The sequence below is a fragment of the Eschrichtius robustus genome, chromosome X (assembly GCF_028021215.1).
Source record: "Eschrichtius robustus isolate mEscRob2 chromosome X, mEscRob2.pri, whole genome shotgun sequence".
Lineage (NCBI taxonomy): Eukaryota > Metazoa > Chordata > Mammalia > Artiodactyla > Eschrichtiidae > Eschrichtius > Eschrichtius robustus.
Window position 1 is genome coordinate 35,094,847 of NC_090845.1, and position 23,510 is coordinate 35,118,356.

General features: G+C 37.5%; 1 protein-coding gene across 2 annotated transcripts in view; it reads left to right on the forward strand.

Moving 5' to 3' along the window:
* Positions 1-22,962, forward strand: part of PRRG1 (proline rich and Gla domain 1) — a 164,795-nt gene extending 141,833 nt beyond the window's left edge. For both annotated transcript variants that reach the window (XM_068534000.1, XM_068533999.1), the window contains exon 4: positions 18,921-22,962. In XM_068534000.1, coding sequence (XP_068390101.1) covers positions 18,921-19,406 — 486 coding nt within the window. In that variant the 3' untranslated portion in view covers positions 19,407-22,962. The remainder of the gene's footprint in view (positions 1-18,920) is intronic.
* Positions 22,963-23,510: the final 548 nt, after the last annotated feature.

The following is a 23,510-nucleotide window of genomic DNA, read 5'->3' on the forward strand; positions in this document are numbered from 1 at the left end:
TAACATATATGTATCAAATATAACCTAAAGAAGGTTTAAGCATTACTACTTATTTATTAATGTCTACCACGTAATTTAGCATATCAAATAAACCTAAGTAAAGTCTCTCTTTTTGTAAGGAGAGACAACAAATCTTTTGACATGTTCCAGGGACGTTCTGGAAAGTCCCAAAATTAGTTCAAGGTCAAAAAGATGTCATTTAGAATTAGATTTTTGGAAAGTTTGTTAAAAAATATCAAAAATATTAGAACAAATAGGATCATAGGTCTCTGAAACAATACTTGGTTATCCATTTAATCAAAGTGACAAAGACTTAGCAGGCAAATAGAGAAAGTTACAAAATTGTAAAAACAACAACTTAGCTCTTTTAAAAGAGAAGACTCAGTTTTCTTAAGTTGCCAAAGACCTGATAAAGACAACATGAAGCACAGGAAATTATTTTGATAAAACACACAATCTTTGTTTTCTAGGCAAATTTATTAAAAGGTAAAGAAAAACCTTTTACAGTCTTATCAGGAGCAGACTAATAGCCCACGAAAATTTTGTCCTTTTAGCAGATGAAAGAAAATTAAGTTTTAGATTCACGTACATACACTACTTACTAAAGCTTATTTAAAAAAAAAAACCTTACGATAAATTTATCCCATTTTTAGCTAACTTGACTACCCAAGGTAAAGTTCTCTCTCCCTGCCCCCAACTTTCTATATCCATTCATTTTGACCTTTATTCTTCTTGTTTCATTATGAAACAAACAGTTCTACTTTAGGACAAAATTACTTTCATTTCCCTTTTAAAAACTGCATCTCCATACATCATACCTTTTCTTAGCCAAAACATCCAGCTTGCCTTGCATAGTGATGTTTCCCTTAGTTTTTCTAAGTAGTTTTAATTACATATTTTCATTAGAATTCTTAACCCTTAAAAACCTTAACTTCTAGTGAAAACTAAGATGTAAGCAATTGTGAATTGTTATACAAGTATTCTGTAGGTTGGAAAATTTCTGAATACATTTCATAATTTCTGGAAGCATATGCTTTCTCGTAGTATAATTTTTTTAATGTGGTACATGTCTGCTGACAGATCCAAGTATCTTTAGTTTCTCTGTAGTGAGAAGTCAAGGGTGAATAAACCTATGTTTGGTAATTAATCTTACAGCATTTTATCTTATTTGGAAATGATGCAGATATTCATTGAATTTCCATCATTTATCTTAACTTAGAAAAACTCTAAGGTTTCAGGTTCCAAAAGGATTTGAGTAACTTTTTAAGTAGACATACCATAAAACATAATTACTGTAGAAAAAGTTCACTTAATGTTTATCCCACTTATGTCTATTTAATTTACTTTTTAAAATTTATTTTTATTTTTTTCCATTTTCTTTTTTTAAAATAAATTTATTTATTTATTTGTTTGTTTTTGGCTGCACTGGATCTTTGTTGCTGCATGCGGGCTTTCTCTAGTTGTGGTGAGCGGGGGCTACTCTTTGTTGTGGTGCACGGGCTTCTCATTGCGGTGGCTTCTCTTGTTGCAGAGCACGGGCTCTAGGCACACGGGCTTCAGTAGTTGTGGCTAGCAGGCTCTAGAGCGCAGGCTCAGTAGTTGTGGCACATGTGCTTAGTTGCTCCATGGCATGTGGGATCTTCCCAGACCAGGGCTCTAACTCATGTCCCCTGCATTGGCGGGCAGATTCCTAACCACTGCACCACCAGGGAAGTCCTAATTTACCTCTTCTTAACAATCATATTCAGATTACTCATGAAAATTTCATGAAACATTTAAAAAGCTAGCCATAATGACAGATTTTTAAGACAGGGAATGTGAGCTTTAAAAAAATTTTTTTTTTATATTGGAGTAGAGTTGATTTACAATGTTGTCTTAGTTTCAGGTGTACAGCAAAGTGAATCAGTTATACATATACAGATATCCATCCTTTTTCAGATTATTTTCCCATATAGGTTATTACAGAATACTGAGTAGAGTTCCCTGTGCTATACAGTAGGTTGTTGTCAATTATTTTATATATAGCAGTATGTATACATTTATCCCAGACTCCTAATTTATCCCTCCCCCCACCTTTCCCCTTTGGTAACCATAATTTTGTTTTCAAAGTCTGTGAGTCTGTTTCTGTTTTGTACATAAGTTCATTTGTACCATTTTTTTTAGATTCCACATATGAGTGATATATCATATGGTATTTGTCTTTCCCTTTCTGACTTACTTCACTTAGTATGATAATCTCTAGGTCCACCCATGTTGCTGCAAATGGCATTATTTCATTCTATTTAATGGCTGAGTAATATTCTGTTATATGTATGTACCACATCTTCTTTATCCGTTCCTCTGTCCATGGACACCTAGGTTGCTTCCATGTCCTGGCTATTGTAAATAGTGCTGCAGTGAACATTGTGGTACATGTGTCTTTTTGAATTACAGTTTTCTCAGGGTATATGCCCAGTAGTGGGATTGCTGGGTCACATGGTAGTTCTACTTTTAGTTTTTTAAGGAACCTCCATACTCTTCTCCATAGTGGCTGTACCAATTTACATTCCCACCAACAGTGTAGAAGGGTTCCCTTTTCTCCACACCCTCTCCAGCATTTATTGTTTGTATGATTTTTTGTTTGTTTTTCTTTTTTTGAATTTTTGAATTTTATTATATTTACTTTTTTATACAGTAGGTTCTTATTAGTCATCAGTTTTATACACATCAGTGTATACATGTCGATCCCAATTGCCCAGTTCATCACACCACCACCCCCCCCACCCCACCACGGCTTTCCTCCCTTGGTGTCCATACGTTTGTTCTCTACATCTGTGTCTCAACTTCTGCCCTGCAAACCGGTTCATCTGTACCATTTTTCTAGGCTCCACGTACATGCGTTAATATACGAGATTTGTTTTTCTCTTTCCGACTTACTTCACTCTGTATGACAGACTCTAGATCCATCCACGTTTCAACAAATGACCCAATTTCGTTCCTTTTTGTGGCTGAGTAATATTCCATTGTATATATGTACCACATCTTCTTTATCCATTCATCTGTCGATGGGCATTTAGGTTGCTTCCATGACCTGGCTATTGTAAATAGTGCTGCAATGAACACTGGGGTGCATGTGTCTTTTTGAATTATGGTTTTCTCTGGGTATATGCCCAGTAGTGGGATTGCTGGATCATATGGTAATTCTATTTTTAGATTTTTAAGGAACCTCCATACTGTTCTCCATAGTGGCTGTATTAATTTACATTCCCACCAACAGTGCAAGAGGGTTCCCTTTTCTCCACACCCTCTCCAGCATTTGTTGTTTGTAGATCTTCTGATGATGCCCATTCTAACTGGTGTGAGGTGGTACCTCATTGTAGTTCTGATTTGCATTTCTCTAATAATTAGTGATGTTGAGCAGCTTTTCACGTGCTTCTTGGCCATCTGTATGTCTTCTTTGGAGAAATGTCTATTTAGGTCTTCCACGCATTTTTTGATTGGGTTGTTTGTTTCTTTTAATATTGAGCTGCATGAGCTGTTTATATATTTTGGAGATTAATCCTTTGTCTGTTGATTCGTTTGCAAACATTTTCTCCCATTCTGAGGGTTGTCTTTTCGTCTTGTTTATGGTTTCCTTTGCTGTGCAAAAGCTTTGAAGTTTCATTAGGTCCCATTTGTTTATTTTTGTTTTTATTTCCACTACTCTATGAGGTGGATCAAAAAAGATCTTGCTGTGATTTATGTCAAAGAGTGTTCTTCCCATGTTTTCCTCTAAGAGTTTTATAGTGTCCTGTCTTACATTTAGGTCTCTAATCCATTTTGAGTTTATTTCTGTGTTTGGTGTTAGGGAGTGTTCTAATTTCATTCTTTTACATGTAGCTGTCCACTTTTCCCAGCACCACTTATTGAAGAGACTGTCCTTTCTCCATTGTATATCCTTGCCTCCTTTGTCATAGATTAGTTGACCACAGGTGCGTGGGTTTATCTCTGGGCTTTCTATCTTGTTCCATTGATCTATGTTTCTGTTTTTGTGCCAGTACCATATTGTCTTGATTACTGTAGCTTTGTAGTATAGTCTGAAGTCAGGGAGTCTGCTTCCTCCAGCTCCGTTTTTTTCCCTCAAGACTGCTTTGCCTGTTTGGGGTCTTTTGTGTCTCCATACAAATTTTAAGATTTTTTGTTCTACTTCTGTAAAAAATGCCATTGGTAATTTGATAGGGATTGCATTGAATCTGTAGATTGCTTTGGGTAGTATAGTCATTTTCACAATATTGACTCTTCCAATCCAGGAACATGGTGTATCTCTCCATCTGTTGGTATCATCTTTAATTTCTTTCATCAGTGTCTTATAGTTTTCTGCATACACGTCTTTTGTCTCCCTAGGTAGGTTTATTCCTAGGTATTTCGTTCTTTTTGTTGCAATGGTAAATGGGAGTGTTTCCTTAATTTCTCTTTCAGATTTTTCATCATTAGTGTATAGGAATGCAAGAGATTTCTGTGCATTAATTTTGTATCCTGCAACTTTACCAAATTCATTAATTAGCTCTAGCAGTTTTCTGGTGGCAGTTTTAGGATTCTCTATGTATAGTATCATGTCATCTGCAAACAGTGACAGTTTTACTTCTTCTTTTCCAATTTGGATCCCTTTTATTTCTTTTTCTTCTCTGATTGCCGTGGCTAGGACTTCCAAAACTATGTTGAATAATAGTGGTGAGAGTGGACATCCTTGTCTCGTTCCTGATCTTAGAGGAAATGCTTTCAGTTTTTCACCGTTGAGAATGATGTTTGCTGTGGGTTTGTCGTATATGGCCTTTATTATGTTGAAGTAGGTTCCCTCTATGCCCACTTTCTGGAGAGTTTTTATCATAAATGGGTGCTGACTTTTGTCAAAAGCCTTTTCTGCCTCTATTGAGATGATCATATGGTTTTTATTCTTCAATTTGTTAATATGGTGTATCACATTGATTGATTTGCATATATTGAAGAATCCTTGCATCCCTGGGATAAATCTCACTTGATCATGGTGTATGATCCTTTTAATGTGTTGTTGGAATTTGTTTGCTAGTATTTTGTTGAGGATTTTTGCATCTGTATTCATCAGTGATATTGGTCTGTAATTTTCTTTTTTTGTAGTGTCTTTGTCTGGTTTTGGTATCAGGGTGATGGTGGCCTCATAGAATGAGTTTGGGAGTGTTCCTTCCTCTGCAGTTTTCTGGAAGAGTTTGAGAAGGATGCGTGTTAGCTCGTCTCTAAATGTTTGATAGAATTCACCTGTGAAGCCATCTGGTCCTGGACTTTTGTTTGTTGGAAGATTTTTAATCACAGTTTCAGTTTCATTACTTGTGATTGGTCTGCTCATATTTTCTACTTCTTCCTGGTTCAGTCTTGGAAGGTTATACCTTTCCAGGAATGTGTCCATTTCTTCCACGTTGTCCATTTTATTGGCATTATTGGCATAGAGTTGCTTGTAGTAGTCTCTTAGGATGCTTTGTATTTCTGTGGTGTCTCTTGTAACTTCTCCTTTTTCATTTCTAATTTGATTGATTTGAGTCCTCTCCCTGTTTTTCTTGATGAGTCTGGCTAATGGTTTATCAATTTTGTTTATCTTCTCAAAGAACCAGCTTTTACTTTTACTGATCTTTGCTATTGTTTTCTTTGTTTCTATTTCATTTATTTCTGCTCTGATCTTTATGATTTCTTTCCTTCTGCTAACTTTGGGTTTTGTTTGTTCTTCTTTCTCTAGTTCCTTTAGGTGTAAGGTTAGATTGTTTGAGATTTTTCTTGTTTCTTGAGGTAGGCTTGTATAGCTATAAACTTCCCTCTTAGAACTGCTTTTGCTGCATCCCATAGGTTTTGGATCGTTGTGTTTTTGTTGTCACTTGTCTCTAGGTATTTTTTGATTTCCTCTTTGTTTCTTCAGTGATCTCTTGGTTATCTAGTAACATATTGTTTAGCCTCCATATGTTTGTGTTTTTTAAATTTTTTCCCTGTAATTCATTTCTAATCTCATAGTGTTGTGGTCAGAAAAGATGCTTGATATGATTTCAATTTTCTTAAATTTACTGAGGCTTGATTTGTGGCCCAAGATGTGATCTATCCTGGAGAATGTTCTGTGCGCACTTGAGAAGAAAGTGTAATCTGCTGTTTTGGGATGGAATGTCCTATAAATAGCAATTAAATCTATCTGGTCTATTGTGTCATTTAAAGCTTCTGTTTCCTTATTTTTTTTTATTGTGGATGATCTGTCCATTGGTGTAAGTGAGGTGTTAAAGTCCCCCACTATGATTGTGTTACTGTCGATTTCCTCTTTTATAGCTGGTAGCAGTTGCCTTATGTATTGAGGTGCTCCTATGTTGGGTGCATATATAGTTATAATTGTTATATCTTCTTCTTGGATTGATCCCTGGATCATTATGTCGTGTCCTTCCTTGTGTCTTGTAACATTCTTTATTTTAAAGTCTATTTTATCTGATGTGAGTATTGCTACTCCAGCTTTCTTTTCATTTCCATTTGCATGGAATATCTTTTTCCATCCCCTCACTGTCAGTCTGTATGTGTCCCTAGGTCTGAAGTGGGTCTCTTGTAGACAGCATATATATGGGTCTTGTTTTTGTATCCATTCAGCAGCCTGTGTCTTTTGGTTGGAGCATTTAATCCATTCACGTTTAAGGTAATTATCGATATGTATGTTCCTATGACCATTTTCTTAATTGTTTTGGGTTTGTTTTTGTAGGTCCTTTTCTTCTCTTGTGTTTCCCACTTAGAGAAGTTCCTTTAGCATTTGTTGTAGAGCTGGTTTGGTGGTGCTGAATTCTCTTAGCTTTTGCTTGTCTGTACAGCTTTTGATTTCTCCATCGAATCTGAATGAGATCCTTGCCGGGTAGAGTAATCTAGGCTGTAGGTTCTTCCCTTTCATCACTTTAAGTGTTATCATGCCACTCCCTTCTGGCTTGTAGAGTTTCTGCTGAGAAATCAGCTGTTAACCTTATGGGAGTTCCCTTGTATGTTATTTTTCGTTTCTCTCTTGTTGCTTTCAATAATTTTTCTTTGTCTTTAATGTTTGCCAATTTGATTACTGTGTGTCTCGGCGTGTTTCTCCTTGGGTTTATCCTGTATGGGACTCGCTGCTCTTCCTGGACTTGGGTGGCTGTTTCCTTTCCCATGTTCCGAAGTTTTCGACTATAATCTCTTCAAATATTTTCTCTGGTCCTTTCTCTCTCTCTTCTCCTCCTGGGACCCCTATAATGCGAACGTTGTTGCTTTTAATGTTGTCCCAGAGGTCTCTTAGGCTGTCTTCATTTCTTTTCATTCTTTTTTCTTTAGTCTGTTTTGCAGCAGTGAATTCCACCATTCTGTCTTCCAGGTCACTTATCCGTTCTTCTGCCTCAGTTATTCTGCTATTGATTCCTTCTAGTGTAGTTTTCATTTCAGTTATTGTATTGGTCATCTCTGTTTGTTTGCTCCTTAATTCTTCTAGGTCTTTGTTAAACATTTCTTGCATCTTCTCAATCTTTGCCTCCATTCTTTTTCCAAGTTCCTGGATCATCTTCACTATCATTATTCTGAATTCTTTGTCTGGAAGGTTGCCTATCTCCACTTCATTTAGTTGTTTTTCTGGAGTTTTATCTTGTTCCTTCATCTGGTACATAGCCCTCTGCCTTTTCATCTTCTCTGTCTTCCTGTGAATGTGGTTTTTGTTCCACAGGCTGCAGGATTGTAGTTCTTCTTGCTTCTGCTGTCTGCCCTCTGGTGGATGAGGCTATCTGAGAGGCTTGTGTAAGTGTCCTGATGGGAGGGACTGGTGGTGGGTAGAGCTGGCTGGTGCTCTGGTGGGCAGAGCTCAGTTAAACTTTAATCCATTTGACTGCTGATGGGTGGGGCTGGGTTCCCTCCCTGTTGGTTGTTTGGCCTGAGGCGACCCAACACTGGAGCCTACCTGGGCTCTTTGGTGGGGCTAAGGGCAGACCCTGGGAGGGCTCATGCCAAGGAGTGCTTCCCAGAACTTCTACTGCCAGTGTCCTTGTCCCCAAGGTGAGCCACAGCCACCCCCGCCTCTGCAGGAGACCCTCCAACACTAGCAGGTAGGTCTGGTTCGGTCTCCCCTGGGGTCACTGCTCCTTCTCCTGGGTCCTCACGCGCACGCTACTTTGTGTGTGCCCTCCAAGAGTGGAGTCTCTGTTTCCCCCAGTCCTGTCGAAGTCCTGCAATCAAATCCCACTAGGCTTCAAAGTCTGGTTCTCTAGGAATTCCTCCTCCCGTTGCCGGACCCCCAGCTTGGGAAGCCTGACGTGGGGCTCAGAACCTTCACTCCAGTGGGTGGACTTCTGTGGTATAAGTGTTCTCCAGTTTGTGAGTCACCCACCCAGCAGTTATGGGATTTGATCTTACTGTGATTGCGCCCCTCCTACCATCTCTTTGTGGCTTCTCCTTTGTCTTTGGATGTGGGGTACCCTTTCTGGTGGGCTCCAGTGTCTTCCTGTCGATGATTGTCCAGCAGCTAGCCGTGACTCTGGCGTTCTCTCAAGAGGGAGTGAGAGCATGTCCTTCTACTCCGCCATCTTGGTTCATCTTTTCTGTTTGTAAGATTTTTGATGGCCATTCTGACCAGTGTGAGGTGATGTTATAGAGCTTTTTTAAACAAATTAATTTTGGCAATATAGTCCAGAGGTAGAAAAAAGGTCACATATACATAACATGATGCATCCATAGACATACATAGACCCACAGAGACCCCAAATTTTAGCCATGAATAAGATACAACAATACAAAACTCATATTGTGTCTGGCAGATGGAGCAAGTTAGGATTACCTGCTCCAGTGGCTGAAGCTTTTTACTAATATTTTTGGAGAAGACTTTAAAGGTTTGTATTTGTCCTTGACAAGTAATATTATGGAGGCTATGGACTAGATTTTGTGCAACGGAGCTTTTAAGGCAGTTGCATTATTAAAAGCATCCCCCCCCACCCTCTTTTTTTTCAGTCTTAGGTGATTATGAGCAGTGTTTTAGTTACCATGTCTTTGAAATATAATCTCCCCAGGAGCTAAGATTTACATCTTCAAGGGATAGAGAAAGATTGTAAGTTTTCTCCTAGGAGTTTTAGTGCCCTTTGGATCATTTCAGGAATCCCAATAAAAGGTAGTGGCACCCCCCCCCCCCCCGTTAATTAGGGGGATGCACCCTGTAAAAAGAATTCTCTGGACTCAGGATCAAAGGGGGCCCATTCAGGGTTGGAAATGAAGAAGGGGTCATTTGGGTCACTGTGGTCATGGAAACCATCAACCCATTGGACTGTGCCAATTTTGTGCAGCAGGAGATGGTTCTCGTCTGAATGTTTTCCATTCACTGTGATGCTTAGCAGTGATCACTGTGGTGGAAGGATGGGGATGGTGCTAGGCAGTAAATATCCAAGTAAGGAGAGGGACGGCCCTGGTACAGGTATAGGTGGCTCTAGGAACCTTTGCCTTCTCTTCTCCCTCCTCCTCCTCAATCGAGGCCCTGACAATCTCATCAGCTTTTCTTTTGGTGGCCCTGGTACAGATATTGGTGGCTCTAGGAAACTTTGCCTTCCTTTCTCCCTCCTCCTCCTCAATAGAGGCCCTGATAATCTCGTCAGCTTTTCTTTTGGTGGCAGGAGTGTCTCATGAGGCATGTTTCTCCATTCTGCCTCATTCAGGGGAAAGCTGAGGGGCTCAGGATCTGTGGTATCATAGAGGAGAGGAGCAGGTTATAGATTTTAGGATCTTCAGAGATACCAACCAGTTAACACGTTTTGGCAGCCATGAGTAACAATTCAGAGCTTCTCCCCCCCAAAAAACACGAGAACCTGCAATGGCCAGTTAGCTTCCCCTTCTTCTTCCCGCTGCATAAAATCTTTAAGAAAGGTTTGAATTTAGTTAAGGTATAGTTTCTGATCTGTTTCTATTGTACTTCTTGATTTTTTCCTGTTGCCTCAGTCTTAAGTATTATTATTGGAAAATTTTGAATGACGTGCCTCCACTAGCATGATATGCACAAGGTCTTTGGAAAAAGCCTCCGGAGCAAAATACCACAATCTTGGCGTGTTGGTATGCTGGCACTGAGTAATGCCCTGGAAGCTTCCATGGGGTTTTACATTTATCAAGGAGCTGGTACACCTCCTTAGAGTTGTTAGGAGGTGCTGGCACCAGGTGTTCAGGACAGGACATTTATAAATATTTGTCCATTAATTGTTTAGCAACATCATGGCAGGGATGATTATCTCATCAGGTCTGGGAGGCAAAGAGCAGTAGTAGTGAGTGAAGCAGTGACACAGAGACTGTAGGCCTCTGTTGTATTTTCCCTTTTGTGGTGCCATCAGTTTCCTGTCAGGAGGCTATTTCACTGTTCTGGGTTAAGGCTCACAGTCTAAGCATGACCCAGCAACTCAGTTTTCACAAGAAGTCTCCTATCGTCCTTACCTATAGGAATCTTTTCATCCTGCCTTTAACCCAGAGCCTCTCCTTGGTCAGTGACAATAGCCTGGTGATCCAGTCCACCTTCCTAAGTTCTCCTTGGCCTTGAGGTATGGAGTACCCTCACACACATTCATAGTCAATTAAAGGCTCTACAGTTAGTGGTCTAATCACCTTATTAGACCGTATGCCCTTGATCACACTGCTCTGGGTATATTGTTGAGTTATTATAGCAGCCATGATATGCAAGCAACATGCAACAGAGGCAGTATGTGAAAGCACATAGCAGCTCAACAGACCTCAGGTAAGCAGTGCCCTTTCTCAGATGGAGTTACCCACCTGAGTTGGTTAGATCATGGTGTGTGATCCTTTTATAATATATTGTTGAAATCAGTTTGCTCGTATTTTGTTGAGGATTTTTGCATCTGTGTTCATCAGGGATATTGGCCTGTAACTTTCCTTTCTTGTAGCATCCTTGTCTGGTTTTGGAGTCAGGGTTATGCTCACCTTGTAAAATGAGTTTGAAAGTGGTCCCTCTCCTTTTTTGGAAGCCTTTGAGAAGGATTGGTACTAACTCTTCTTTGAATGTTTTGTATACTTCACCAGTGAAACTGTCTGGTCCTTGTCTTTTGCTGGGAGGTTTTTTGTTTAATAATCTCTAATTTAATAATCTCTAATTTAATTACTAGTAATTGGTCTGTTCAGATTTTCTATTTCTTTATGATCCTGTCTTGGTGGTTGTACGTTTCTAGGAATTTATCCATTTCTTCTAGGTTGTCAAATTTGTTGGCAGGTAATTGTTCATAGTAGTCTCTTACATACTTTGTGTTTCTGTGGTATCAGTTGTTATGTCTCCTGTTTCATTTCTGATTTTATTTTAGTCCTCCCTTTTTCTTGGTGAGTCTAAAGGCTTGTCAACTTTATCTTTTCAAAGAACCAGCTCTCAGTTTCACTGATTTTTCTATTGTCTTTTTAGTCCCTATTTCATGTATTTCCACTCTGATCTTTGTTATTTCCTTCCTTCTACTAACTTTGGCCTTAGTTTTTCCTTCTTTTTCTAGTTCACTGAGGTATAAAATTAGATTGTTTACAATTTTTGTTTCTTGATGTAGGAATTTATTGCAATGAACTTCCCTTTAGAACTGCTTTTGCTGCATCCCATATGTTTTGGTATGTTTTTATTACCATTTCATTTGTCCCAGGAATTTTTTTTCTCTTTGATTTCTTCATTGACCCATTGGTTGTTCATATGTTGTTTAATCTCTACCTATTTCTGAATTTTCCAGTTTTCTTCTTGTAACGGACTTCTAGTTTCATCCCACTGTGGTTGGAAAAGATGCTTGATAGCAGCTTTCAGTCTTCTTAATATATTAAGGTTTGTTTTGTGGCCTAACCTATGAACTATTCTGGAAGAAAGTAATTATATGTGCATTTAACAAGAATGTGTAGTCTATTGTTTTTGGATGGAATGATCTGTATGTATATATCTCTTAAGTCCATCTGTTCTAATGTATCATTTAAGGCTGATGTTTCCTTATTGATGTTCTGTCTGGTTGATCTATCCATTGATGAAAGTGAGGTATAAAAGTCCCCTACTATCATGGTACTGCTATTTCTCCCTTTAGGGCTGTTAATCTTTGCTTTATATATTGAGGTCCTCCTATGTTGGGTGCATAAATATTTACAAATGGTATATATACTCTTGTTGGACTGACCCCTTTATGTAATGCCCTTCTTTCTCTCTTATTAATTACTGTCTTTCTTTGTTTTAAAGTCTATTTTGTCTGGTTTAAGTATAGCTACCCCAGCTTTCTTTTGGTTCCTATTTGCATGAAGTATCTTTTTCCATCCCTTCACCAATCTGTGTGTCCTTACATGCAAGGTGAGTCTCTTGAAGGCAGCATATAGATAGGTCTTTTATTTTGTTTAATGCATGCAGCCACTCTGTGTCTTTTGATTACAGACTTTAGTCCATTTACATTTAAAGTAATGAATTATAGGTATATACTTATTGCTGTTTTGTTGTTTTCTTACCGTTTTATAGTTCTCTATTCATTTCTTCTGTTGTTCTTTTCCTTTGTGATTTTCTTTATTTTGTGTGTCTACTATAGGTTTTTGCTTTGTGTCTACCATGAGGCTTACATATAGCAACTTATCAACTTATAACATCACATCTTAACAGTCTATATTTAAACTTTGAACACATTCTGAAGTTCTACATTCTTACTCCTCCCCCCTCCACGTTATTTTTTCATATCACATTTTACATCTCTTTATCTTGTATATCCCTTACATACCGTTGACCCGTGAATAACATGGGTTTGAACTGCCCAGGTCCACTTACACATGGATTTTTTTTCACTAAATATGTGCTATAGTACTACACAATGTACAGTTGGTTGACTCCACAGATGTGGAACTGGTATATGCGAATTTTCAAGTGGGAGGAGGGTCAGCACGCTTAACCCCTGTGTTTTTCAAGGGTCAACTATAATGTCTGTAGTTAGTTATTTTTACTACTTTTGTCCTTTAACATTCATACTAGCTTTAACCCACCATTTTACTATATATTTACCAGTGAGATTTATCCTTTCATGTTTGTTTTCTTGTTGTTACTACTTAGTACCCTTTTTTTTTCAGCTTAAAGAAATTCCTTTAACATTTCTTGTAAGGCTGATGATGAACTCCTTTACCTTTTGCTTGTCCAGAAAAAACTCTTTCTGTCTCCAACTCTGAATAACTATCAATCATCAATACTTTTAGATGGGGAGAGTATTCTTGGTTGGAAGTTTTTCTTTCAGTGCTTTGACTATATCATGCCACTCCCTTCTGGCCTGCAGCATTTCAGATAAAAAACCTGATGGTCTTATGGGGGGTTCCCTTTTATGTTACAAATTGTTTTTCTCTTGCTGCTTTTAAAAGTCTCTCCTTAACTAACTAACTAACTTTTTAATTATAATGTGTCTTGTTGTGCGTCTCTTTGGGGTCATCTTGTTAGTTTGGAACTCCCTAGGCTTCCCAATCTGGATGTCTGTTTCTTTCCCCAGGTTAGGGAAGTTTGAGCCATTATGTCTTCAAAATATCTTTCCATCCCTTTCTCTCTCTTTCCTCCTCCTGGCACCTCCCTAAAAATGTGAATGTTAAAAGTCAGCTTGATGTTGTCCCCACAGTCCCTTAAGCTATCATCATTCTTTTTTTTCTTTTTGCTGCTCTGACTGGGTGAGTTTCACTGACCTTTTTTGCTTCATCTAGTCTGCTGTTGAACCCCACTAGTGTATTCTTCAGTACAGTTACTGTATCCTGCAGCTCTGTGACTGACTTCCTTTTGAAGTTATCATCACTGAGTTTATCCATTCCTTTCCTGATGTTCCTGACTACAGCAACAGCTTTATGACCATTATTTATTTTGAACTCTTTATCAGATAAGTAAGTCACTTACCTCAGTTTCATTAAGGATTTTTTCCTGAGGTTTTATCGTTTCATTTGCAACACATTCCTCTGTTTGTTTCTTCATTTTCCTTGACTCTTTGTATTGGTTTCTATATAGTAGATGAAACAACCACCTCTCTCAGTCTTGAAGGAGTAGCCTCATGTAGGAGATGAACCTTATCAATCATTCAACCCTGCCCTAGCTCTTGGTTATCTGTCTGTCTCTCAAACCACACAAATGTGATATCACAACCAGCAATCATGAGGAGAGTACAAATGCAGGATATTGGAAATGCATTTGAAATTAAAGACCAGTAACTTTTTTAAAACAATCTTGCTTATATATAGACTGCTATATCAAAACCTCATGGGAATCACAAACCAAAAATGTACAATAGATTAGATAGATAGATGGATACACACACAAAAAAAGAAAAAGGAATCCTAACACAACACTGAAGATAGATAGATAGACAGTCATCAAATCACAAGAGGAGAGACCAAAAGAGGAAGGGAAGAAAAAAAGACCTTCACCACAAAATCCAAAACAATTAACAAAATGGCAATAAGAACATACATATCTATAATTACCTTAAATGTAAAGGACTAAATGCTCCAACCAAAAGACACAGACTAGCTGAATGGATCCAAAAACAAGACCTGTATATATGCTGTCTACAAGAGACCCACCTCAGATCTAGGGACACATTCAGACTGAAAGTGAGGGGGATCACTACATGATCAAGGGATCGATCCAAGAAGAAGATATAACAATTGTAAATATATATGCATCCAACATAGGAGCATCTCAATATATAAGGCAAATGCTAACAGCCATAAAAGGGGACATTAACACCCCACTTTCATCAATAGACATCATCCAGATGATAGAAAAATCAATAAGGAAACACAGGCCTTAAATGACACACTAGACCAGATGGACTTAATTGAAATTTATAGAGCATTCCATCCAAAAGCAGCAGAATACACATTCTTCTCAAGTGCACATGGAGCATTTTCCAGAATAGATCACATGCTGGGCCACAAAGCAAACCTCGGTTTAAAATTAAGAAAATTGAAATCATATCAAGCATCTTTTCCAACCACAATGCTATGAGATTAGAAATCAACTACAAGGAAAAATGTGTAAAAAAACACAAGCACATGGAGGCTAAAAAATATGCTACTAAATAACCAATGGATCACTGAAGAAATCAATACCTAGAGACAAATGAAAGCATGACAATCCAAAACCTATGGGATGCAGCAAAAGCAGTTCTAAGAAGGAAGTTTATAGCAATACAATCTTACCTCAGGAAACAGGAAAAATCTCAAATAAACAACCTAACCTTATGCCTAAAGCAAATAGAGAAAGAAGAAACAAAACCCAAAGTTATTAGAAGGAAAGAAATCATAGATATCAGAGTAGAAATAGATGAAATAGAGATGAAGAAAACAAGAAAAGATCAATGAAACTAAAACTGGTTCTTTGAGAAGACAAACAAAACTGATAAACCTTTAGCCAGATTCATCAAGAAAAAAAGGGAGAGGGCTCAAATCAATAAAATTAGAAATGAAAAAGGAGAAGTTACAGCGCATGCCACAGAAATACAAAGGATCATGAAAGATTACTACAAGCAACTCTATGCCAATAAGATGGACAGATTCTTAGAAAGGCACAATCTGACATGACTGAACCAGGAAGAAGTAGAAAATACGAACAGACCAATCATAAGTACTGAAATTGAAACTGTGATTTAAAAACTCCCAAGAAACAAAAGTCCAGGACCAGATGGCTTCACAGTCAACTTCTGTCAAACATTTAGAGAAGAGTTAATACCTATCCTACTGAAACTGTTCCAAAAAATTGCAGAGGAAGGAACACTCCTAATGTCATTCTATGAGGCCACCATCACCCTGATACCAAAACCAGACAAAGATACTACAAAAAAAGAGAATTACAGGCCAGTGTCACTGATGAACATAGATGCAAAAATCCTCAACAAAATACTGGCAAACTGAGTCCAACAATACATTAAAAGGATCATACACCACCATCAAGTGGGATTTATCCCAGGGATGCAAGGGTTTTCCCGTATCTGAAATGATTGTCAGACCTGTCTGGTCCCTTCAGATTACATTTAATTATCTGTGTAATTTTAGCCTTATCTAAAACTACTGAATCCCTTTAATCTTTTTCATTAAAATTTTTTCTTCATTAAACAAACTTTCATTCCCTCTAAAGCACTGTTTTACCAAGTCTTTTTTTATATTATTATATTTTTATCAGTTATAATATCACATTGTAATATATCATTATTATTATATTACATTTAGTTATAAATTATTTTCCATGCAAGTTAAATTTGATCCTTACATGTAATCTGAACGATCCAGACCCAGGGTTAAGAAACGACAAAAGTAAAAGCCATCATGGAAAGAAGGAACAAAACAAAACAGAAGCATCAGTAACAACAAAACCTGTGTTACCTCACGTTGGAGATCAGTAATATCTTCTTCATAAAGCAGGCTGCTTGCCACTCACCTGGTGGGCAAGTCTTAATCCATGTGAATACCTTCTGCAGTAAAGATTAAGGGTTTTTACCAAGTCTTGAAATCATTTATTTGCTCTTTCTGAGTATCTTCTGGCTGTTTTCAGTAAGGGAGATAGAGAATAATCTAATCTAAAGAGCTTAGAAAGACATAAACTGGGTTTATTTGTTTGAATGACAGTTAGTTATAATATTTTACTTGTTTGAATGGCAGTTATAGTATTTTACTTGATTCCATGTGACTATTTCTCCAATTCTCTTGCCTCAAAGACAAAGTAAGGCTAGTTTCCCAAGAAATAAATCTGTCAGTACCTTTTATTCAGATCAATGTTACTTGCTTTCAACTCCACATTTAACATGATGAGAAGATTGAATTTACCAGGAAAGTGTCCAGGTTTAAAATACCTTATACATCAGGGCAGATTGCTTCTTGGTTTGCTCTGTCACCAGGCCTGTGGCATTCAAATCCCAGCCCCAACATTTGTGTGTTAAATGACCTTGGTTTTATTATTTGGTAACATCTCTGAGCCTCCATTTCCTCATCTGCAAGTAGGGATGATAATTATACCTTCATTATTGGGTGTGGCTTAAGAATTGAGTTGCTATAGGTAAAGTAAAAATCAGTGTTGTAATTCCATTTTTGACTAAGCTTTATTTTTAACCCTGGAAAGTAAAAGTGTGACTTTGTTTTAAAGTTTTTTTCTCCCAAAGAAAAAAAATTACTAGTCTGTAGATTTCTGAGCATGCCAAAGAAACCACAGAAATTGAATCGCACAAGCCAAGCATGAAAAAAAAGAATCATTTTCATGTGCATCATTGATGCTTGATTATCCCAAAGTGACTGGACAAGATTAAAAAGCCACATTTTATTGTGTTTATCTAAGATTAGCATTAGATAATTATCTGAAATCACATATTTATTGTGTTTTGTGGTTAAGATTAAATGCAGGGCGGGCGGGGGGGGGGGGGGGGAAGGAGATGGTGATCTGAGAGATTAGGAAGAGAGGAGAAATCCTCATCTATATAGGTAAAGAAAATCGACTACAAATCAGATACTTGGTAGGTCTCTATAAGTACATTATTAAAAAGTTTATTGTGGTTTAGTACAGTTTGATTCCAAATTTCTAAAGAATGTGTATGTGTGTAAGGATTCGAACGTGAGTTGGAAGTAAGAGTAGATGTAAACCAAAAATGTTAATAGTGATTATATCTTTGCAATGTAATTAATTGCAGATGACTGGTTTTCTTTTTTAGATGTTTCTGCATTAGTAAATTTTTACGTAATATATATTTTCTGTAATAAAGTTGGCAATCCTAAAAGTAACAGTTATACAAAAAGTTAATAGTGTACAGTTTTATTGTTTAAAAAAGCTTCATGTATCTGTGTTTCATGAGTTTTCAACCTGTGATTATCAAGTGATTGTTTCACTAATAAAAATAAATGCTGTATGATTTGGGATTATACTGCCTCTACTCTTGGCTTGTTTTAATATTGCACCTTGTGTATTTTCATCTGTACATAGCCTTTAGTAAATACCATATTTCTTATAGCATATTTTATCTTAGAATCACAGAATGTTGGAATAATAATGTACCTTATAGGAGACTTGAGTTTAGGGGTGGAACATTGATGACCGTGGGTCATTTGTTATACCCACAGAGTATTTTAAAAGCTTTTATGACTAATAAAATATAGTACTATAAAACAAGCAGCTTTATAGTGCCCACCGTCTTACTTTCTGCCAGATATTTAAATAGTATCAGTGACCTGTAGTGCCTGCAAATATTGTTTAACAAAAAAAAAAAAGCTATTATTGGCTAAGTTTAAGCCTTGAAAACAAAGTCAATAGCACTGGGGGTGGTGTTTGTACCAAGGTTTGGGATATAGATTAATCAGTCAATTTGAAGCAGAGGCTTGATTATGATATAAAAGAATTCATTATAATCACTACTACTTATTGAATGTTTATACGCTAGGGACTGACTTAGATGCATTAGAGCTGTGTACTTTGGGGCTGGGGAGGAATATCTGGTAGAAGAGGATCCCAAACAAACAGAACCATTAGAAAACAAGGCATTCATCTGTGAATCATTTGAATACTAAAAGAGCCTACAACAGCCTGAAATAGCACAATGATGATGGGATCCGTGAATGAGAACCTCGTAATTGGTACATGGAAAATGGTATTTAACTTATATTTTAAAGGGAAGATTATGTGGTATATTTGGAAAAAGGAAAATCCCGTATGCTTTTTTTCCCCTTCTAATATGTCATAACTGAAAATACAAATAACACCAAGTCTTGAAGACTTTTGGTTCTGACTGACCATTTTAGGGGAGGATCCAGAGTGAGCACCATGATTTGTAATTTCTTGTCAGGGAAAATATAGGCTGTAGGTCATCTGAACCAGCGAGTCTGGTTTTGGGTTTTGTTTTCATCATGTTAATAGAACCCAGATATGTGTTCATTTGCTATCTCCTATCTTTTGATTACACTGATTTTCAATTCATTTCGTCTTGTATTTTCAGAAGGAGTTTTGGAACACTTACACAAAAGCACAACAAGGAGAGAGTAACAGAGGAAGTGACTGGTTTCAGTTTTACCTTACCTTTCCATTAATCTTTGGCCTCTTCATTATCCTCCTTGTCATTTTCCTCATCTGGAGATGCTTCCTAAGAAACAAAACTCGCAGACAGACGGTGACTGAAGGCCATATTCCTTTCCCTCAGCACCTCAATATTATCACTCCGCCTCCCCCACCAGATGAAGTCTTTGATAGCAGCGGATTGTCGCCAGGCTTTCTGGAATATGTAGTTGGGCGCTCAGATTCCGTCTCCACTCGCCTGTCCAACTGCGATCCCCCACCGACCTACGAGGAAGCCACTGGTCAGGTGAACCTGCGGAGGAGTGAAACAGAACCTCATTTAGATCCACCCCCGGAGTATGAGGACATCATCAACTCCAACTCAGCCAGTGCCATTGCTATGGTGCCTGTGGTCACCACCATCAAATGAAACTGCACACTTCTTTTTATTATAATCATTTTTAAAATACTAATGAAAGAACTTTCTAGCACTTTACCACTACATAAATGTGCATTTGACTTATTGGATTCTGACAGCATACCACTTCACATCCTCTGATTTGATTTTCATTAGTTTTGTTTCCTACTATAAATTCATTATCCATGCTCATTTTCGCTAATGGAAATATGTTGAGGGAAAAATACTAGTGGAGGTCTTCATGTGAGGAGATGTACATGTGTGTACGCATATATGTTTATGTATATATGTACATGCACATATATGTGTTTGTACATCAGCCCAGTATATGGGCAACTGTCTTAAAAAGTCATTAACATCTATCTAAATCACCTGTAAAGTTAGAACATTACTCACCAAAATCGGGGTAGGGGAGAAGGCACCAACAAGTTGTGTAACGGGTAGCAACATGCTGTTGAATTTTGAAAATAAGATGAACTTAGCATGTTTTCTAATTCTTACAGGCTTTTGTTAACCTTCTTCAACTACCTTAAAAGGAAAAAAAAAATGCATGTAGTCAATCTTGACTTTAGGAACATCTCAGAAGGCAACAGAGAAGGAAGGTACAATAAATAATACCTTGCTTATTAACAGTGGACAGCAAGAAAATCATGGGTCCTTAGTGGCATTGGGCTGGTTTTGTAGGAGGGGTTTTTGTTGCTGTTTGTTATTGACTGCCTCCCCCACAAAAATTAAACAGTATTTGCTCAGTATCTTTGCATGTCTCATGCTATTTGTATTAACATCTTGATGGCGTGGATTTCCTGGCAAAAGAATAATTTCTCAAGTAGATACACGTATTAATGACTGACAGGGAACAGATGCAGATTTCTCCTTTGCCCATTGGCGACAGTATTTTTTTCTCGTTGTTTCATTGCCCTTTACTCTACCTTACTCTCCTTCTCCTACCACCACAGAATCTTCAAGCACCTAAGAATTTAGTTAAAATTCCTGAAATTATTTTCTTAATGTTTTTATATAGAGTGAAGCCTTTGTCTCAAGATGATTAGGAGGCAATTTTCCATTAAATTAAGAACTGTGATTTTTATATTGTTCTCCAGTTGGTGGAGGAAGATTGCAAAGTCTGTGCTGTGCCAGGTGCACAATAAATCTAGTTATACCTGCACAGAGACCTCATAGTTGCTATTTCATTTTGTATTTTCATCAGATTTTTTTTTTAACTGCAGGATTTTTACTTTTCCCTTGGAGCAGGGGGAACAGGCTGTGAATGAACTGCCAACATAAACTGGCTCAGAAAGGAAAAATAAAACTTATACATGCACTGATGGAAAATTCATTATATCGGTCAGGGAAATGTCTGTGCCACTCCCATGACTGCGTAGTGCTGGATAAAATGGTTGAGCAGGCAGAAGGAATGCAGGTTTCGGAAGTGTCATACCCTGCTGCCTCCATCTCCAGCCCACCCAGACTCCCCCAAACCAAAGGAAGGAGGACCCTGAACTAAGGAGTCAGATGACCTGAATTCGAATTCCGCTCTGCCATACACTTGCCAGGCTACCTTGGCAAAGACCCACATCTGACCCTCAAATTCCTCCCCTCTGAAACAGCAATAGTATGGTGTGCCCTGCCTTTCTCCTGGGGCTTTAAAAGTATCTAATGAGATGGTGTGCATGAAAGTCATTTGTAAGACGTGAAGAGCTCTCTAGGTGAAAGGTCATAGCATTGTTCCCATTGCTCCTGTGAAGGGAGAATTTTCTCCCCGTTTCCCCAAAATGTATGTGTTTTCACATAGTGAGGAAGTAGAGTAGGCGGCTCCATAAATGGCTAACGTGCTCCTAATCTGAGTCTGTGGGCTCTTAGCTAAACACCTGTCATTCTCTGGTCTCTACCAATGCTGGGCCTACTTAATGACGACTGCCAGCTCAGCACAAACAGGATTAAGCAAATGTTGGAAAGGGAACTAAGATGTCTATGTTTAGATAATAGGTTTTATAGCTTTCATGGACTAAAAATGAATAAATCTTGAACCTGGTCTCAGCAGAAATGACAATATTATTTTGAATTTGGTCATGAGTACATGGTGATCTGTGGCTTCTATTTAAAGCTGAGAGTGGGAGTGTTTGAGCCAGTGATTTGTGTGCATGTGTGTAGGTATGTATTTTGGTTTATTTTTAAAGCAAAAGTAAGGCTCCTTTTGTGTGGACTTCTTTTTTGTCATTAATAACAGGCCTTAGATTAAACCAGCAGTTTTCAAAGTGTGGCCAATGAACCCCTGGGTGTCCTTGAGAACCTTTGAGGGGATCTGTGGGATCAAAAGTATTCTCATAATAATAACCAAGACATTAGTTGTCTTTCCACTCTCTCTCTCTCAAAAAGTAGTTAAAAGTGTAAAAGCCATCTTCCCATGAATTTTTTTTTGTTTTAGAAAATATAACTATTTTCTTTAAAGTGTTATTTATGTTAGCATGTAATGGACTTTTTACTTTTTAAATGAATAAATACTTAAAAATTTTTTGTTTTACTTTCTTAGATGGCAAATACTGGTAGATATAAACTCCATAAACAAAAGCTCTTTGGTGTCCGGATCCCCAACAAATGTTGAGTATAAAAGGGTTTGGAGACCAAAAGTTTGAGAATTACAGGATTAGACAAAGAAGCAGGATGTTCTATTACTAAGTATGTATTCTTGCAATTTTATTTTACATTCTAAACTCCTGGTATTGGACTTAATGCTGCCTCTTAGAGACCCCCGAATTTCAGTATAAGAATGAATGTTGATCCTTGAAGGAAAAGCCAAATGATTAAACTGATCAATGACTACAGCTTTTTAGACTGTTGGTCACAGACCACACTACTCCACAGTGATAATTGGCATCAGCCACAGGTCTCCTGGCAGCATTCAGGTGATAATGACAAGATAAGTAAATTTTTAAGATAAACAAAATAAATACTTTCTTCAAGAAACAGTCTCTTCGGTTACTTTGTTTTGTTTCCTATTGGTTTGGGTTTGACATTTTTAGAAACACTTTTGCTACCCCATCTGGTTTTATAAACTGCGTTTCTTAACATTTGTTATAATTAAAGGGGCTTATCTGGAATAACATTTTTTATGCTTTGGCCTTTCTTACCTGACTATTACATTCACCTTTGATTATTTTTAATAAAGGTTTATTTTTACAGATATATTTAGTACCTTCCTTAAGCAGTAACTAAACTGAATCAACCAATGTGCATTTAAATGAAAGAATGGGCTTCCGGGTCTTCCAGTGGACCCGTTTCCAGGCCTCCACATGCACTGCTTGTGTCTGGAATTCTAGAACTGGCACTTTTCTGCCTCCCTGCTTTGAATGTTACAATGAACTGTATCTGTTTAAAGTAAATTAAATGATTTCTTGTTTTCCTATTGACCAGTACAAATACAGATGCTGTGTTTGATTCATTGTTACTGATGACTTCAAGATTGATGATCTGATAGGATTAACTGTGGAGGTAGCTTTAACTTGGTTCTGTGTAAATAGCATGTATTTTATAATATTACACATTTTTAAACACTTGGTTTACATTAAATTATGGTATTTAACTATTTTTATGTTTATTCTAGGTAAGGTTTTTCTTATGTTTCTGTGTTTTTGGTATGCTAAATAAAGCTATTTTTAAACCCAAGCAATTTCTTCTGCCATGTGTTAACTATATTATGGTTAGGTGATAAACATGCTGTATAAGCTCTTATTAATTGTGATCTTTTTAACATGGTAAAATTATTACATTTTTTCTTATGAATTTAGGGAATATTGGTCAGTAAAGAAATCAAAAATTACCTGGTGAAAACTTCAGGCTGTTCTCAGCATAAGAAAGAACCATCTGTACTAGTTGTGAATGATGCTGGAATGATACAAAATGGGAACACTTGCTCCAAAGGGATACACTGAGTTCCCTGCTATAGTGTAGTTTGTCAATTACTGGGAATAGTGTTGTCTGCAGATACAAAGGAGCTGGGTTTTCCTCCTTAGCAGAATAGCTTGCATTTGACAGGAGAAAATGAGAAAGGAAAGCAAAGGGTAGAAACATATGTGACCACAGGGCATCTCCCTAAGTGCAGTTACCTCAAAGACTAAA